The 20,007-nt window shown below is 46.8% G+C and overlaps 1 protein-coding gene across 2 annotated transcripts in view; it reads right to left on the bottom strand.

Annotated features, from left to right (window-relative positions):
* Nucleotides 1–1,573: 1,573 nt before the first annotated feature.
* Nucleotides 1,574–20,007, bottom strand: part of MYH9 (myosin heavy chain 9) — a 359,655-nt gene continuing 341,221 nt past the window's right edge. For both annotated transcript variants that reach the window (XM_069231188.1, XM_069231189.1), the window contains exons 38-41: nt 8,031–8,239; nt 7,402–7,510; nt 6,569–6,741; nt 1,574–2,909 (exon numbers count right to left, since the gene is read on the bottom strand). In XM_069231188.1, coding sequence (XP_069087289.1) covers nt 2,798–2,909; nt 6,569–6,741; nt 7,402–7,510; nt 8,031–8,239 — 603 coding nt within the window. In that variant the 3' untranslated portion in view covers nt 1,574–2,797. The remainder of the gene's footprint in view (nt 2,910–6,568; nt 6,742–7,401; nt 7,511–8,030; nt 8,240–20,007) is intronic.

The following is a 20,007-nucleotide window of genomic DNA, read 5'->3' as shown; positions in this document are numbered from 1 at the left end:
GAAAACAGTACACCTCTCTGAACAGTGTCTGGGAGGCTGTGGTTGCTGCTGCACGCAATGTTGATGGTGAACAGATCAAAACACTGACAGAATCCATGGATGGCAGGCTTTTGAGTGTCCTTGCAAAGAAAGGTGGCTATATTGGTCACTGATTTGTTTTTGTTTTGTTTTTGAATGTGAGAAATGTATATTTGTGAATGTTGAGATGTTATATTGGTTTCACTGGTAATAATAAATAATTGAAATGGGTATATATTTGTTTTTTGTTAAGTTGCCTAATAATTATGCACAGTAAGAGTCACCTGCACACACAGATATCCCCCTAACATAGCTAAAAATAAAAACAAACTAAAAACTACTTCCAAAAATATTCAGCTTTGATATTAATGAGTTGTTTGGGTTCATTTAGAACATGGTTGTTGTTCAATAATAAAATTAATCCTCAAAAATACAACTTGCCTAATAATTCTGCACTCCCTGTATTCTTAAAATTCTAGACGCAACCAACTGACAGAAGACATAGTATGGGATTCTAAAATCTGTTATTGCTACAAATACAAAGCTTGTTTTATCTTGTGCCCCTTGTTATGCACATTTGGTTAGCCAAACAATGTCAAACTGTTATGACCTTGGAATGATTTAGGGTAACTGAATAAACATACACTGGCCCACTGCGCGGTGTGGCAGCACAGCAGAAGGGTTGGAACAGAATTTGTGACACTGACAAATTTGCCAGACATTCAAGCAGACAGAACTGGGCTCAGTTTTGCATTAGACTACTGTTAAAATAGATGAGATTCTAGAACAGGCTTCTCCAACAAGTAGCTCACAAGCTACCTGGCGCTCTCCAGCTACCTCCAAGTAGTTCTCCAGTGTTCAGCCCAGCCAGAAGTCAAAAGCTGAGGTTTGGAGGGGGGAAAATAAAATAAATAAAAAATTTATATTTGCAAAACATAGGTAAAGCTTACTAATAGCATTACCTTGGTGCCAGTGGCATTCAAGCTATTACCTATGTAAAGGCGTTCTTAACTGACAAAGCCTTTTCTTCATTACTGCTGGCTACCCTGCCTGTTAGACTGAGGTGATCAAGGCAAGTAATCTTGAATGGTTGGCTACTAATGTAATCCTGCTTGATGTCACTAATACTATTAGTTGCTCGGGAAGATTTTTATTGATTAGAAGTAGGTTTTATTTAAAAAAAAAAAAAAAAAGCTGGGGACCCCTCTGCTAGAAGCAATAGAGGAAGGTTCATATCGCTTCGAGACATTCACAGCAAGCTCGCCTTTACTTAAACTAGTATTCCGGAGTAACTAACTTAACCCAATCTAAGATACTCTACTTGATACCATAACTTCCACCTATCGATCATCGATTTTCCAACTCCAATCCCTTAGTGTTTCGAAACAGAGTAGACATCCTATGTAGTAGGAGGGTGTCCTGCAATTTAGCCTAAAGAGCTATAGCTCATACTAGGCAGCTACTTCGTGGATGGCAGTCACGTCTCAACCTAGCTCAGTTTACCATCCACACTATTCCAGCCTCCAGTTAGAAACAGATACAAAATGAACACACCAACATTGTGAAACCTTTATTTGCAATGTTGCATTTCTGACAGCCTAGTAGTGGTAATATTTCTGCAGTTTAAGGCACTTCATAGAGGGTAGTACACCAGGCTAAATTTCAGTGGAGCTCAAGACTGGCCTGGGAAGAGGGGGGGAAATGGACAGCGGAGCATTACAGATTTTTCACTATTGTGCTTAAGTCCATGTATGGCATACAGAAAAACATTACAGTTCCAACATACAAATATATATTTACTAGCCAGTGTGCGATGCAGAGAAGCTGCCCTCCGGCAGTTATCCCAGAGAAAGGCAGTGACGTAGAAGCAGTTTTCGCAGTTTACATTATTCGAACAGCCTTATCTAGCTCTGTGAAATATGGCTATGCGTGTACAAGGTGCAGCAAGTGTTCTCTCCAGTTATAGATTTCTTCGCGGGTGTAGATATTCCCAAGACAGAATACATGAAACAGTTGAAATAAATGACATTGATAATGTAAAAAAAAAAAAAAAAAAATCTGGCTAAATTCAACGTGATATATATATTTATAGTTTTTTTATTAAATAGATTTTGGTCCTGATACAAATCTGAAGATTGCTAGATCTGTTTGGTCTTCTCTCCCCCAGTTGCCAACGGTTAACAGATCCACAAGAAAAAAATATCAGAATACTGTGGCTCAAGGATATTGTGTCCTACTCGGCCCTCTCAAATCCAGAAAGGCAGATGGACAGTAACACGTGGCAAAGACCCATCACCCCCTGATCGTAAGTTGTCCGGGCAGGAGCAGTGTCAAATAAGCAACACAAGCTCGCACTTCAAGAAAAGATTACATCTCCATTTAAGGCAGTAATAGAAACAGATTCATGATTGCCAAAAGCTAGTCTTGAGGTATAGCTTTCCTACTCTATCTCACTAGGAAAAAACAGCACCCCATCAAAACAGCACGATTCAGTATCAGCCGGCAGTTCTAGGAAAGTGCATACGTATCTGGCGACATGGACGGGTGGAGGATTATCTCCCATTCAGAGGACGAGGGGCAAGGAAAAGCTGTGCCAAGGAATTTAACCTACTTTGGATAGAGGAACGAAAGCACAAAGTGGCAGCATACAAGCAAACAGGCAAGTATCTCCCATTCGCATTATTTCAGACTCGGACAATGGCACAGGGTAAGGAGAAGGCCTCATGTTTGCTTGAAATCCAGTAGTGGAGTCTGCTATTTGGCAAGAGAGAAATGGCTTTCAATCTGCTTTTGCATCTCCAGCATCTGCTCTGTCCAAGTCGTCGTCTGAGCCTTCCTCCACACCTTTCCGGCCAGCACGTCGCGGGATGAAAGGCACATCACCGCCGCGCCTAGAGTGAAGGGGATAGAAACAAAATGTAAGAAAAGGTGCACCTTGAAGATACAAGAGCAGGCGGCTTAGAAATATAATCTTTACATACAGTGCCAGTATTTTCAGATCCAAAGTAATAACTGCTGCCAAAAGCACCTGTGGGGCGGGGTTGGGTTGAAGCAAGTTTGTGCTAGCGCTTAGGTGTTTTATCTTCTGTGCCACCTATGCTTCTCTATATATTAGTGTCTACACATAGTATTTGCATAAGCTATTTACTATGTCCATGTAACTACCATATATGTGTATTTAATGAATACGTTCTGCAAAAAGGCAAGTGTTGCCCCTTTTTTCTTCTTGCAGTGGGATCTTAGTCTCTTCTCTAGCGCTACCATTGCTTTTTTGGACCTTACTGGATTGTTGGTACTTTCCACTGTACAATGGTCCCCTTCAACATGGGTGAGCCTTGGTTTGCTTAAGCAAAGCAAACCAAGAACTGTTTCCCCTTTCTGATCTGTTTTGTTTCCTGCATGTACTACATGACTGTCTTGAGTACAATTAACATGTGCAAAGCTCTTTCAGGGTGTTTTCAGCTGTTGGAAGAAACCTGCTGTAAGGAAATGCCTCCTTAGCATGGTTATCCTCTGACTTTTTGCCTTTTCTAAGTTATGATTGAAAGTGTGCTGGGACCCTGCTAACCGGGCCCCAGCACCAGTGTTCTTTCCCTAAACTGTACCTTTGTCTCCACAAATGTCACAACCCTGGCACTCCGGTAGGTCCCTTGTAACTGGTACACCTGGTACCAAGGGCCCTGGTGCCAGGGATGGTCTCTAAGGGCTGCAGGTCTTATGCCACTCTAGGGACCCCTCACTCAGCACATGCACACTGCTTCACAGCTTGTGTGTGGTGGTGGGGAGAAAATGACTAAGTCGACATGGCACACCCCTCAGAGTGCCATGCCAACCTCACACTGCCTGTGGCATAGGTAAGTCACCCCTCTAGCAGGCCTTACAGCCCTAAGGCAGGGTGCACTATACCATAGGAGAGGGCATATGTGCATGAGCACTATGCCCCTACAGTGTCTAAGCAAAACCTTATACTCTTATGGCTACCCTGCACTTACAATGTCTATGGTCTGGGAGTTTGTCAAACACGAACTCCACAGTTCCATAATGGCTACACTGAAATCTGGGAAGTTTGGTATCAAACTTCTCAGCACAATAAATGCACACTGATGCCAGTGTGCAATTTATTGCAACATACACCCAGAGGGCATCTTAGAGATGCCCCCTGAATACCAATCGACTTCTAGTGTAGGCTGACCAGTTTCTGTCAGCCTGCCACACACCAGACATGTTGCTGGCAATATGGGGAGAGTGCTTTTGTCACTCTGTGGCCAGGAACACAGCCTGTACTGGGTGGAGGTGCTTCTCACCTCCCCCTGCAGGAACTGTAGCACCTGGCGGTGAGAGCCTCAAAGGCTCACCCCTTTTGTTACAGCACCCCAGGGCATCCCAGGTAGTGGAGGTGCCTGCCCCTCCGGCCATTGCCCCCACTTTTGGCAGCAAGACTGGAGGAGATAATGAGAAAAACAAGGAGGCGTCACCCACCAGTCAGGACAGCCCCTAAGGTGTCCTGAGCTGAGGTGACCCCTGCCTTTAGAAATCCTCCATCTCAGTTTTGGAGGATTCCCCCAATAGAATTAGGGATGTGCCCCCTTCTCCACAGGGAGAAGGCACAAAGTGTAGCCACCCTCAAGGATAGTAGCCATTGGCTACTGCCCTCCCAGACCTAAACACCCCCCTAAATTTAGTATTTAGGGGCACCCCAGGAAATCAGATTCCTGCAACCTGAAGAAACAAGGACTGCTGACCTACAAGCCTGCAGAGAAGACGGACGAAAACAACTGCTTTGGCCCCAGCCCTACCGGCCTGTCTCCAACTTCAAAAGCCTGCAACCAGCGACGTATCCGACAGGGACCAGAGATCCCTGAAGCCTCAGAGGACTGCCCTGGACTAAAGGACCAAGAAAATCCAGTGAGCAGCGGCTCTGCTCAAAACCAGCTACTTCTTTGCAACAAAGAAGTAACTTTTAAAGAACTCACTCTTCCCACCAGAAGCATGAGACTTCACACGCACACACTGCACCCGACGCCCCCGGCTCAAGATCCAGAGAACAAACACCACAGGGAGGACTCCCTGGCAAATGCAAGCCCGCGAGTAGCCAGAGACGACCCCCCTGAGCACCCACAGTGACGCCTGCAAAGAGAATCCAGAGGCTCCCACTAACAGAGTGCCTGCAACAAGGGACCTGACGTCTGGAACCAGCACTGCACCCGCAGCCCCCAGGACCTGAAGGAACTGACCCTCAGCGCAGAATTGACCCCCAGGCAACCGTCTGCCTAGCCCAGGTGGTGGCTACCCCGAGAAGCCCACCCCCGTGCCTGCCTGCACTGTTAGTGTGACCCCTGGGTCCCTCCATTGATTCCTATCTGAAACCAGACACCTGCTTTGCACACTGCACCTGGCCGCCCCTGTACCGCTGAGGGTGTATTGTGTGCCTACTTGTGTGCCCCCACCCAGAGTGCTCTACAAAACCCCCCTGGTCTGCCCCCAGAGAATACGGGTACTTACCTGCTGGCAGACTTGAACCAGAGCACTCCTGTCCTCCATAGGCACCTATGTGTTTTGGGCACCTCTTTGACTGCTGCACCTGACCGGCCCTGAGCTGCTGGTGTGGTAACTTTGGGGTTGCCTTGAACCCCCAATGGTGGGATGCCTATGCCCCCAGGAATGAGACTTAAGTGTTTTACTTACCTCACAAACTAACCTCTCCCAGGAACTGTTGATTTGTGCACTGAGTTCACTTTGAAAATAGCTTATTGCCATTTTAACAAAGACTGTATACGATATTGCTTTTATTCAAAGTTCCGAAGATACCTATGCAAAGTCCTTGCATTTTATGTGTTTACTTCAAATCTTGAACCTGTGGTTCTTAAAATAAACTAAGAAAATATATTTTTCAATATAAAAACCTATTTGCCTGGAGTAAGTCGTTGAGTCTGTGTTCCTCATTTATTGCCTGTGTGTATAACAAATGCTTAACACTACCCTCTGATAAGCCTACTGCTCGACCACACTACCACAAAATACAGCATTAGGATTATCTAATTTTGCCACTATCTTACCTCTAAGGGGTACCTTGGACTCTGTGCACACCATTTCTTACTTTGAAATAGTATATACAGAGCCAACTTCCTACAGTATGTGTCCATGTTGCGTTTCCAGTCGCGAGCATAATTTGGGTAATTTCTTGGTCTCCTTCAGGGGAACCCACAAACTCTGGGTACCTCTTGAATCCCTAGGATGTTGGGGGAAAAATAACGCAAATTTGGCATGGGTAGCTTATGTGGACAAAAAGTTATGAGGGCCTAGGTGCAAACTGCCCCAAATAGCCAAAAAAAGGCCTGGCAGAGAAGGGGTTGAGTAAACATAGCAAGCCCCTGGAACCTTTAGCTTCTTTTGTTTGTATGTCGTATACTGGGTGTGCAGCGCTGGGCTTCCCATCCTCAGACTTACACTGATAGATACGGAGGCCACGACCTATGATCAACCTCCTTTTAGCTACTTTAACTGCTGGCACTTCAGTGCTGTGTGTGTATATCTATATCCATCTCCTCACCTTAACTTGCTTTTGAGTGTGCTAACTTCACGATTCATAGCGTCTGCAGTTTCTGTAGCGTCCTCCAACTCTCGCTGCAATTTCCTCCGCATAGCATTTGCTCGTTGAGCCTCCTCTTCAGCTTCCTCCACCTGACGCTTGAGCTGCTTCATACGGGTGTTGCTCTTATCAGCCTGTAGAATGAAAAATAATTACAAGTTCATGACACTTCATCTGCAGGTTTCCACTTTAAAAACATGGCAGGAAGGATTCCATCCAACTGTTTAAACGGATTGCTTTTGGTACTGTAAAAGGTAATATGGTCTTATGTATCCAAGTTTGTGCAGTCAGCTCTACCTTTGGATATGGGTTTACTTCTGGGACAGTCACTGCTAAATTGTCAGTTACCCTGCTTGCTGTCCTTCACCAACATTGGAATGCCCCGTGAAAGATAGGTTTTTGTGGCCTGCTCAAGGCCTCCTTTGCATGCTTGCAGCTCAAGTGGAGCACAGTAAGAACTCCTTCCCTTCCACAGGGGAAGACTTGTTGGCTTGCTGAGGGGCAAACAGTATGTAGGTAGTATCTGACCAGGAACTGCAAGGCTCGGAAGTGCCCTGGGCATTCCAAAACATCTGAACCATTAAATGCAAAAAGGCGTCGTGTTTAGGAACTACAGGACAGATTACATTCAGAGCCCAGTGATTTGCTCCCTGCTTATAGTTTCATAACAGTTGTCTACATAAATCTTCACTCACTTCGTCCTCCACTTGTGGGAGTGCCTGAAACAGCCAGTTTAAAGAGCAGCTCATCTCCTTGCATCCTCTTACTGTAAGAGCATTGTGGACTGCACCCACCTGGTCTTTGTACTGCTCTGCATTGCGACGCTCGTCCTCCACTTGCAGAAGTATCTCTTTCAGTTTCTTCTCTGCACGGCGTACCTGCTTGCTGGCATTTTGGCGCTCTCTACATGCAGGACGGAAAGGAAATCAATCAGCAAGCTGTTGATATGACACTACAAAAACAATCATACTGTGCAGCATTCCAATCCTATGAGAATGGACATGTTAATGTATCCCTACTGACACTACCTCCTAAGAGACATGGTTAGACAGCCATTACATGGATTGTATACAAAAATTATATCGCTCAGCGTCTTAAGTACAACCACAGCAAGTACATCCCACAATCCAAACAAAGTGAAATTCAAATTTTGAGTATTTCACTTTTCTAGGGCTCTGCTGAGAAACTGATCATTGCGCTTCCCCATCTATATTTTCAACCCAAGGTTCTAGTATACGTTGGCCTGAGTCCCATCACTCTTCATGGGCTGTGGTGATCACTTCACTTTCTAGTCCACCCCCACACTCCCCCCTTAATAAAAAAAATTAAAAAAACAACTTTGAGAGACACTAGGGGGGGGTTCAGCGGGTTTCCCCAAGACTGGCATGGTGCACCATGGCATGAGGTAAAAATGGACACTTACTTGGTCTCAGTGTCTAGCTGTTCTTCGAGTTGTGCTATCTTTGCTTCAAGAGCAGTTATGGAAGCCTTGAACTTGGACTTCACTGCACCTTCCATCTCCTGGAGCTTGGCTTTCAGCTCTTTGTTCTGGCGCTCCATCTGCTGCCGTGCATTCTCATTTTTCTGGGCATTACTGCGCTCACCATTCAAATCCACATTGAGCTGGTCAATCTGAGGGGGGGGGGGAAAGTTTCTTGTAATCCTAGTTCAATTATGAATTTCCACTGACTCAATTCACTAACACCAACTCAACTCCGCTAGTGTGCGTGATCAAGGACTTAACATACAGACTGTTTAAAACACCAATTTGTATTCAGAAACAAAAGAAACTGCCGACTTACCTTTAATAAAAAGTTTCGAAGCATGAAGCTCTTAAGAGTTTCACATACTGTCAATACATCTGCCATCTACTGATCGGGTCTGGAAAAGTTGGATTTACATACCTTTTCCCACTTTCTTTGGGTGACAAAACAGGGTGAGCCTGAATAGGTCATCAACCTTCAGCCCACAATATTCTCTCAAGTAAGTACCACTTTAGATTCTTTTCTTTTTCAACCACTGGGAGAAGATGCGCCAAGAGAGCCCCCCAATGAAGTCACCAAAAGTTTGGACCTCTAACAAACCCTAACAAGGTTGAGAATAAATCAGATCAACAACCTATGCTGGAAAGGTTTTCAAGGATATTCTCCTGGCAGGGCTGATAACCTCACTTAGTCGTAGAATGAAAGTTGATAAAGATGGGCAGTAGGGTCTCAGACTATGCCGTGTTGTATTTTTCTACCCAAACTATCAGCCGGGGTTCAACCCCAACAATGAACATCCAGGGTGTATGTTCTTCCTTCCAAAGGACTGCAAGTATAAAGGCTGCCAAGTCTGTTCACTGTTCAAACCAAAGACTAATCGATAAGGACAAGTTTGTTTGTGCACTGAGCAGTCACGGATATGGCAGGGCTCTTAAAAGACAAGAAATGGTAAGTCAATGGAGGAAATGGGTTTCTGTGAGGACGACAGAGGGGGAAGAAGCTTGGGTGTAACTCAAGGCATTCTCAGACCTCAAGTAAGTTCTGTGAGGACATGGAGGATCTTGTGTCCCACCAGCCAGAGGAGTACTAGTAAAGAGCACTGACTTGGCAGATAAAGCCAACACACAACATACGGTACTGTGAATATCTGTACAGTTAAGCATTTCCGGTTACCAACCAAAGGACTGGGATGAATTAAGCATGTGAATCTATGAAAGATTCAGTTCTGGAGAAAGTAGACATACCTTTCACACCTTTTCAGGTTTTAAGCGGATGAAACACTAGAGTACACAAAGAAAACCACTGCTATAGCCTAGTCCATAGGAGTTCTGCAAATTGTTTTAAATCTTCCCTTGAGAAGAGCCTGGAAGGCCACTGTACACCCTCAAACAGAAAGCCTGTTCATACCAACCTCACAGCAACAACATTCTCAGCAATTTAATGAATTTTGTTTATGACAGGGGATAGTCTAGAGGTAGCAGCTCTAGCGAAACAGCCTAAAAGTCATCCCAGTGACTGAAGGTTTCTCTGACCACACAACACATCTGGGAGGTTTTTTTTTTTTGGGGGGGGGGGGGGGGGGGCGGGGGCGGGGGAGAGGATAAAGGGCTTCCAAAGTTCCTGGGAGTCCATTAAAGACAAATGGGTTTTATATCTATGACAAGATGGATATGGTATTGTATTTCTCAAAATAGCATCGACAAAATCACCAAAACAGTAGTTTTGATGGAACAACTAGATGAACAAGTTATTTACTTTAGTAACACTTACTGATGGATACTGTAACAAAATTGTTACTTGCCACTAGGAGCAGTTTTGCAGCCTGAACGGTTTTCTGGATTCACATGCTGTGTTTTTCTGCCATCTCGTGGTTGGGTCCGAAATGGTCAGCTTTTTCTTTTTTTGTGGGCACAGATCACCATTTGGTAGTATGTTCGTCCTCTGTGGGAAGTTGGACCATGCACAGGAAGATCCAGAGCACTGTATCTTCGGGATTTAATTCTGGTTTGGAAGTTGCTTGTTGATTTCAGCTCATTTTTTTCTTCTCCTACCTGACTGCATTGATTCTCATTTCTGGGGAGGTGGGCAGGTTGCATGTGAATCCAGAAAACTCATCAGGCTGCAAAACTCCTCCTACTGGTAAATTACCATTTTGTTTCAGCATAAATCCTCTTTTGGATTCACATGCTGTGCATTGCATGATGTAGCAGTATCCATGGTAGCATCCCATTTCGGTTGATTAGGATGAAAGGAGGATGAGTTTGCAAACCGGTGATGCAGTACTTTCTTTTCCACTTGTGCTTCTTTGTAGATTTGTATGTCCATACAGTAATGTTTTGCAAAAGTGAGGGGAGGTCCATGTTGCTGATGTGCCGATTGCGTCTATGGGCACGTTTGTTAGGAATGCTAGAGTTGAACCATTATTTTTTAGTTGCATGAGCTTTAGGATATGATGGAAGTTGTGGGAAAGTATCCTCTTTTTGGCATGTTACCCCCACTTTTTGCCTGATATCAGTATTGTAGGAAGTTGGCTCTGTATGCACTATTTCAAAGTAAGGAATAGTATGCACAGAGTCCAAGGGTTCCCCTTAGAGGTAAGATAGTGGCAAAAAGAGATAATACTAATGCTCTATTTTGTGGTAGTGTGGTCGAGCAGTAGGCTTATCAAAGGAGTAGTGTTAAGCATTTGTTGTACATACACACAGGCAATAAATGAGGAACACACACTCCGACAATTCCAGGCCAATGGGTTTTTGTATAGAAAAATCTCTTTTCTTAGTTTATTTTAAGAAGCACAGGTTCAAATTATACATGTAATACTTTGCATGAAAGGTATTGCAGGTAAGTACTTTAGGAACTTTGAATAATCACAATAGCATATATACTTTAAGTAAAACACATATAGCTATTTTAAAACTAGACACTTAGTGCAATTTTCACAGTTCCTAGGGGAGGTAAGTAATTGTTAGTTCTTGCAGGTAAGTAAACCACCTACGGGGTTCAGATTTGGGTCCAAGGTAGCCCACCGTTGGGGGTTCAGAGCAACCCCAAAGTTACCACACCAGCAGCTCAGGGCCGGTCAGGTGCAGAGTTCAAAGTGGTGCCCAAAACACATAGGCTTCAATGGAGAAGGGGGTGCCCCGGTTCCAGTCTGCCAGCAGGTAAGTACCTGCGTCTTCGGAGGGCAGACCAGGGGGGTTTTGTAGGGCACCGGGGGGGGGGGGGGACAAGCTCACACAGAAAGTACACCCTCAGCAGCACGGGGGAGGACGGGTGCAGTGTGCGAACAAGCGTCGGGTTTGTAATAGGAATCAATGGGAGACCAAGGGGTCTCTTCAGCGATGCAGGCAGGCAAGGGGGGGGGGGGGGGGGGGAAGCTCCTTGGGGTAGCCACCACCTGGGCAAGGGAGAGGGCCTCCTGGGGGTCACTCCTGCACTGGAGTTCCGATACTTCAGGTCCTGGGGGATGCGGGTGCAGGGTCTTTTCTAGGCGTCGGGATTTGAGAGTCAGGCAGTCGCGGTCAGGGGGAGCCTCGGGATTCCCTCTGCAGGCGTCGCTGTGGGGGCTCAGGGGGGACAACTTTGGTTACTCACAGTCTTGGAGTCGCCGGGGAGTCCTCCCTGAAGCGTTGTTTCTCCACCAGTCGAGTCGGGGTCGCCGGGTGCAGGGTTGCAAGTCTCACGCTTCTGGCAGGAAACGCAGTCGTTTTAAAGTTGCTCCTTTGGAAACAAAGTTGCAGTCTTGAGTGAACAGGGCCGCTGTTCTCGGGAGTTTCTTGGTCCTTTTAGAGCAGGGCAGTCCTGAGGATTCACAGGTCGCTGGTCCTGGGGAAAGCATCGCTGGAGCAGTTTTCTTCCGAAAGGAGGGGGGGGGGGGGGGTGGGGGGGAGACAGGCCGGTAGAGCTGGGGCCAAGGCAGTTGGTGTCTCCGTCTTCGCTGCAGGATTTTTCAGCTCAGCAGTCTTCTTAGGTTGCAGGAATCTGAGTTCCTAGGTTCAGGGGAGCCCCTAAATACAGAATTTAGGGGTGTGTTTAGGTCAGGGAGGGCAGTAGCCAATGGCTACTAGCCCTGAGGGTGGCTACACCCTCTTTGTGCCTCCTCCCAAGGGGAGGGGGTCACATTCCTATCCCTAATGGGGGGATCCTCCATCTGCAAGATGGAGGATTTCTAAAAGTCAGAGTCACTTCAGCTCAGGTTGCCTTAGGGGCTGTCCTGACTGGCCAGTGACTCCTTGTTTTTCTCATTATCTCCTCCGGCCTTGCCGCCAAAAGTGGGGCCGTGGCCGGAGGGGGTGGGCAACTCCACTAGCTGGAATGCCCTGTGGTGCTGGAACAAAGGGGGTGAGCCTTTGAGGCTCACCGCCAGGTGTTACAGCTCCTGCCTGGGGAAGGTGATAGCATCTCCACCCAGTGCAGGCTTTGTTACTAGCCACAGAGTGATAAAGGCACTCTCCCCATGTGGCCAGCAACAGGTCTCAAGTGTGGCAGGCTGCTAAAACCAGTCAGCCTATACAGGGAGTTGGTTAAGGTTTCAGGGGGGCACCTCTAGGGTGCCCACTGGGGTGTATTTTACAATAAAATGTACACTGGCATCAGTGTGCATTTATTGTGCTGAGAAGTTTGATACCAAACTTCCCAGTTTTCAGTGTAGCCATTATGGTGCTTTGGAGTTCGTGTTTGACAGACTCCCAGACCATATACTCTTATGGCTACCCTGCACTTACAATGTCTAAGGTTTGGCTTAGACACTGTAGGGGCACAGTGCTCATGCACTGGTGCCCTCACCCATGGTATAGTGCACCCTGCCTTAGGGCTGTAAGGCCTGCTAGAGGGGTGACTTATCTATACTGCATAGGCAGTGTGAGGTTGGCATGGCACCCTGAGGGGAGTGCCATGTCGACTTACTCGTTTTGTCTTCACCAGCACACACAAGCTGGCAATCAGTGTGTCTGTGCAGAGTGAGGGGTCCCCAGGGTGGCATAAGATATGCTGCAGCCCTTCGAGACCTTCCCTGGCATCAGGGCCCTTGGTACCAGGGGTACCAGTTACAAGGGACTTACCTGGATGCCAGGGTGTGCCAATTGTGAAAAAAAAGTACAGGTTAGGGAAAGAACACTGGTGCTGGGGGCTGGTTAGCAGGCCTCAGCACACTTTCAATTTAAAACATAGCATCAGCAAAGGCAAAAAGTCAGGGGGTAACCATGACAAGGAGGCATTTCCTTACAAGTATGTTTTGACTGTTCACTAGGATCCTGCTAACCAGGACCCCAGTGGCTGTGCTCTCCCTCTAAATTTGGTTGCTGGGACTTCACACTCCACATTTAGCATACTGGTGTCCCCATCTAAGCCCCTATTATGCCACCGATGGGAGCCTATTTAAAATGCATTTGCAGGCCTGCCATTGCAGCCTGCATGAAAAGGTGCATGCACCCTTTCACTTAACGTCACTGTACGTCACCCCTATGTTAGACCCTCCTAGCCCAGAGGGCAGGGACCGGTGTGTGAGGACACCCCTGCATGAGCAGAGGTGCCTCCATGAACTCCAGCTCAATTTTCCTGGACATTTGAGTGTGGTGACTCCATTTTATATGGGTACTGGACAAAGTTCTCTACCTATGTCCAGATACATACAGGGAGTGCAGAATTATTAGGCAAATGAGTATTTTGACCACATCATCCTCTTTATGCATGTTGTCTTACTCCAAGCTGTATAGGCTCGAAAGCCTACTACCAATTAAGCATATTAGGTGATGTGCATCTCTGTAATGAGAAGGGGTGTGGTCTAATGACATCAACACCCTATATCAGGTGTGCATAATTATTAGGCAACTTCCTTTCCTTTGGCAAAATGGGTCAAAAGAAGGACTTGACAGGCTCAGAAAAATCAAAAATAGTGAGATATCTTGCAGAGGGACGCAGCACTCTTAAAATTGCAAAGCTTCTGAAGCGTGATCATCGAGCAATCAAGCGTTTCATTCAAAATAGTCAACAGGGTCGCAAGAAGCGTGTGGAAAAACCAAGGCGCAAAATAACTGCCCATGAACTGAGAAAAGTCAAGCGTGCAGCTGCCACGATGCCACTTGCCACCAGTTTGGCCATATTTCAGAGCTGCAACATCACTGGAGTGCCCAAAAGCACAAGGTGTGCAATACTCAGAGACATGGCCAAGGTAAGAAAGGCTGAAAGACGACCACCACTGAACAAGACACACAAGCTGAAACGTCAAGACTGGGCCAAGAAATATCTCAAGACTGATTTTTCTAAGGTTTTATGGACTGATGAAATGAGTGAGTCTTGATGGGCCAGATGGATGGGCCAGTGGCTGGATTGGTAAAGGGCAGAGAGCTCCAGTCCGACTCAGACGCCAGCAAGGTGGAGGTGGAGTACTGGTTTGGGCTGGTATCATCAAAGATGAGCTTGTGGGGCCTTTTCGGGTTGAGGATGGAATCAAGCTCAACTCCCAGTCCTACTGCCAGTTCCTGGAAGACACCTTCTTCAAGCAGTGTTACAGGAAGAAGTCTGCATCCTTCAAGAAAAACATGATCATCATGCAGGACAATGCTCCATCACACGCGTCCAAGTACTCCACAGCGTGGCTGGCAAGAAAGGGTATAAAAGAAGGAAATCTAATGACATGGCCTCCTTGTTCACCTGATCTGAACCCCATTGAGAACCTGTGGTCCATCATCAAATGTGAGATTTACAAGGAGGGAAAACAGTACACCTCTCTGAACAGTGTCTGGGAGGCTGTGGTTGCTGCTGCACGCAATGTTGATGGTGAACAGATCAAAACACTGACAGAATCCATGGATGGCAGGCTTTTGAGTGTCCTTGCAAAGAAAGGTGGCTATATTGGTCACTGATTTGTTTTTGTTTTGTTTTTGAATGTCAGAAATGTATATTTGTGAATGTTGAGATGTTATATTGGTTTCACTGGTAATCATAAATAATTGAAATGGGTATATATTTGTTTTTTGTTAAGTTGCCTAATAATTATGCACAGTAATAGTCACCTGCACACACAGATATCCCCCTAACATAGCTAAAACTAAAAACAAACTAAAAACTACTTCCAAAAATATTCAGCTTTGATATTAATGAGTTTTTTGGGTTCATTGAGAACATGGTTGTTCAATAATAAAATTAATCCTCAAAAATACAACTTGCCTAATAATTCTGCACTCCCTGTAATGGTAACTCCGAACCTGGACATGTTTGGTATAAAACTTGACAGAATCATAACCCACTACTGGTGCCAGTATTGGAAGTATGATTCCATGCACTCTGGGGTCTCCTTAGAAGACCCCCAGCTTTGCTCCTACCAGCTTTCTGAGCAGCCTGCGCTGCTGCCACCCCTCAGACAGATTTCTGCCCTCCTGCTGCTTGGCCAGCTCAAGTCCAGGAAGGCAGAACAAAGGATTTCCTTAGGGAGAGGGAGGCAACACCCTCTCCCTTTAGAAATAGGTGTTACATAGCTTGGGAGGGGTAACCTCCCCAAGCCACTGGTATGCTTTGAAGGGCACATTTGTTGGCCTCCTTGCATAAACCAGTCTGCAGTGGTTCAGGGACCTTCAGTCCCTGCTCTGGCATGAAACTGGACAATGAAAAGGCAAGTAACCACTGCCCCCTTGATTCTGCCATCTTGAATCCAAGTTGGGCAGAGGCCTCTGGGAGCAACTGAGTGGCCTGGTCAGGCAGGTGACACCACAGCCCCCTCTTGATAGGCGGTTACATTGTTAAGTGGCCAATTCCCCTTCCAGGGATGTTTAGGATCTCCCTCTTGGGTGGGTCCTTAGATTCAATGTGCCAGACTCCAGCAGGACTTCGCTGCAAAGTTTACTTCAACTTCTGGCCACTAGAACTGCAACCAGACTCAACAGGAACCTACAATCTACAGCGACGACTGTTCTGCAACATTGTTTCTCCAGCTCCTTCCAGCAACTGCAACATTTCCCTGGCTTTGCTTCCTCAGAGGGCAGCAAGAGTTCAGTCTGCACCAAGAAGGAATCTCCCTTGGAGTGAAGGAGTCATTCCCCTGCATCTGAAGGTACCACCTGCAACGACCACTGGTTGCATGGATCTTCTCTCTTCCTGAGCTGTGTGGATCCTGCATCACGGATGGTGGGCTGCAGTGGTCTCCTTGGTCCTATCTGACAGGTGTAAGACTACGGAGACGGTAAGTCCTTGCCTCTCCCTGTAGGACAGTACCCCATGCACCGAATCTCTTGCAGCTACGAAGGCTTGTTGGCATCTCCTCCAAGGGATCTTCAGGCTCTGTGTAGCCCCAGCCCCCAGCACTCTTTGCGACGCACAGCCCGCTGCATGCTCCTCATGCAGCTCCTTGCTGCGCGGGCCTCACTGCGACTTCTATGCTATCTGCCTCAGTGTATCACCATTGGGGCTGCCTCTCCTGGTTGCAGAGGGTCACTCAGGACTCCCTTCTGTAGGTTGAGTCCCCCCTGGACCTTGCAGGTCCCAGTCAGCTCCACTTTTCTTCATTTGCAACATTTGCTTTGCCAAAGCTTGTTGGTGGTTTTTCCACACAGACTGACTGCAATTCTTCATCCGGCGCTGACCGTCTTCGTCTCACCGTCTACCAGATCCTGCATCCACAGACGGGTGGGTAGTGGCTCCTGCGACCACCGGACACTCCACCATGCATTGGACTTGGTCCCCTTCTTTTCAAGGTCTTCCTCTTCCAGGATCCACCTTTGGTTTCTTGCAGTCTTGTCTAGGTCTTGCAATATCCTTCTCTTAAGTCCTTCTGGTGGGTTTAGGGAGAACCAGTTACCTTTTTTCTCCTTGGGGTGGGGGGATTGTGGGGGTGCAGTCTCATACTTACCTTGTGGGTTTCGTAGTTTCTCCAGCTCTCCTCTACCGATTCCACTTCCTTGGGTGGGGGGCCAGACTTTTGCATTCCACTTTCAGTATATGGTTTGGTTCACCCCCACCAGGCCTTCAGTATTGTCTATTGCTTTCACTGTTTTCTATGGCATTCTATGCTAATCCCTGACTGTTACTGTACACAAGAATTTAGTTACCTACACTTGGAGTATTGGCTATATAGTAGTTTAGTATTTGTGTCACTAAAATAAAGTACCTTTAGTTTTGTAACACTGGTTCTTTCATGTGTGCAACTACAGTGGCATTGCATAAGCTTTGCATATCTCCTAGATAAGCCTTGGCTGCTCATCCAAATCTACCTCTAGAGAGCCTGTGTAGGAAAATGGCCCTTGTTGCAGTTAGCACCCCCCTCACTTTTGCCTGATATTGATGCTGACCTGACAGTGTGCTGAGACTCTGCTAACCAGGCCCCAGCATCAGTGTTTTCACTAAATGTACCATTGTTTCCACAACTGGCACATTCCTGGCACACAGATTAGTCCCTTGTAAAAAAGGTACCAGTGGTACCAAGGGCCCTTTGACCAAGGAAGGTCCCAAAGGGCTGCAGCCTGTGCTGTGCCACCCTAAGGGACCCCTCAACTAACACATGCACACTGCCACTGCAGATAGTATGTGTGTTGGTGGGGAGAAAAAGGCAGTAGACATGGCATTCCCCCCTCAGGGTGCCATGCTCACAAAACACTGCCAGAGGCATAAGTCAGTCATCCCTCTAGCAGGCCTTAAAGCCCCAAGGCAGGGTGCACAATACCACAGGTAAGGGCATAGCTGCATGAGCAATATGCAGATAGTGTCCAAGTCCATTCTTAGACATTAGTAGTACAGTGTGGCCATATTAAGTATATGGTCTGGGAGTTTGTCAAACCGAACGCCTCAGATCCATAATGGCTACACTAAATACAGGAAGTTTGGTATCAAAATTCTCAGAATAATAAACCCACACTGATGCCAGTGTTGGATTTATTAGAAAATGCACACAAAGGGCATCTTGGAGATGCCCCCCTGTATTTCACCCGATCCTTCAGTGCAGGACTGACTGAACTGTGCCAGCCTGCCACTTAGACAAGTTTGACCCTCTGGGGTGAGAGTCTTTGTGCTCCGAGGCCAGAAACCAAGCCTGCACAGGGTGGAGGTGCTTCACACCTCCCCCCTGCAGGAACTAACACCTAGCGGTGAGCCTCAAATGCTCAGGTTGTGTTACAATGCCCCAGGGCACTCCAGCTAGTGGAGATGTCCAGCCCCCGGACAAAGCCCCACTTTTGGCAGCAAGATCAGAGGGATAATTAGGCAAAACTAGGAGTCACCACCTCAGCCATGACCACCCCTAAGGTACCCAGAGCTGAAGTGACCCCCTCCTTGCAGAATCCCCCATCTTGGTTTGGAGGATCAGGGCCAATAGGGATAGGAATGTGCCCCCTCCCCAAAGGGAGTGGACACAAGGAGGGTGTAGCCACCCTCTGTGACCGTAGCCATTGGCTACTGCCCTCTGACCCCCTAAAAAAATACACCCCTAAATTTGTATGTAAGGGCTCCCTGAACCAAACTAGTCAGATTCCTGACGACTTCAAGAAAGGAGGATTGCTGAGCTGAAAACCCAGCAGAGAAGGGGAAGAGACTCAGCCGCAGCCCTACCAGCCAGTCTCCTTCAAAAAGCTGCAAAAGAAGCAACGCTTTCCGCAGGACCAGCGACTCCAGTAAAGCACCCAGGGGACTGCCTGCATCACAGAGGACCAAGAAACTCCTGTGGGCAGCGGACCTGTCCAACAAGAAAGAAAAGCAACCATCTTTAAAGGGACTCCTACCTCACTCCGGAAGTGAGTCCAAAACTACTCTGCACCCGATGCCCCTGGCCAAGGCTTGTTAATGGTTCTCCTGCACCAGTGACCATCAGCAACAAAACAACCGAAGTGGGACACCATTGGCACAGCTCTAAGGACTCCTGTTAAGCTCCTGGGCTCCACAGCAGTCTTCTCCCCTTGCTGACCTGGCTCTGCATCCACTGAAAGGTGGGTAGTGGCTCCTGCCCCACCTGGACACTCCTGAGTGGACTGTACTGTCCCCTTCTTTATCAGGTCCTCTTCTCCCACAATCCATAGTTGGGGTCCACCAGACTGGTCCTGCTCTCACAACCTTCCTCTTTTTAAATCCTCCTGTTAGTCTATGGGAAGAGCAGGTACTTCCCTCTGCTCTCCTGGTCGCTGGGGGTCAATTAGGTACTTACCTCTTGGGGCCACAAGTTCTCCCAGCTCCCCTTCAACTGCTCCATATCCTTGGGTGGGGGACTTCACTTCACATTCCACTATTTTAGTACATGGTAAATATTTTGATTTGTCCTAAGTACTATTTTGTGTTTGTGTACTTGGAAGAAGGGTTCTTCTAAAGTGAATGCTTGAATTTCACTTATTCTTAAGGAAGTCATTGCTACTAGGAAAGCAACCTTCCATGAGAGAAACTGGAGGGCGCAAGAATGCATAGGCTCAAAAGGTGGACCCATAAGTCTTGTGAGCACAATGTTAAGATTCCATGCAGAAGCTGGTGGAACTGTAGATAGATTAACTTAAGACTTTCAATAAAAGCTTTTATGATAGGAAATCTAAACAGCGAGGTATGTGGTCTGTTTTGGAGGTAGGCTGATATTGCTGCTAAATGAATTTTAATAGATGAATATGCCAGATTTGCTTTCTGTAAGTGAAGCAAACCTCATACAATATCCTGTACTGATGCCTTAAGTAGATCAATGTTTTTAGGTTGGCAGTAATATACAAAATGTTTCCATTTATTTGTGTAACACTGCCTGGTTGTAGGCTTACGTGCTGGTTTTAGAATGTCCCCACATTCTGGTGGAAGCTGTAGATAAACAAATTCTATGACCTCAGGAGCCAAATTGTCAGGTTGGGATGCCTGATGTGACCCTTGTTCCGAGTCAATAGATCTGGCCTGTTTGGGAGCTTATGATGCGGTACTACTGACAGATCCAATAATGTGTACCAATGTTGATGTGCCCACGTGAGAGCT

This window comes from Pleurodeles waltl, chromosome 4_2 (genome assembly GCF_031143425.1).
Source record: "Pleurodeles waltl isolate 20211129_DDA chromosome 4_2, aPleWal1.hap1.20221129, whole genome shotgun sequence".
NCBI classification, from domain to species: Eukaryota; Metazoa; Chordata; class Amphibia; order Caudata; family Salamandridae; genus Pleurodeles; species Pleurodeles waltl.
This window is presented reverse-complemented; position numbering and strand designations above follow the sequence as displayed.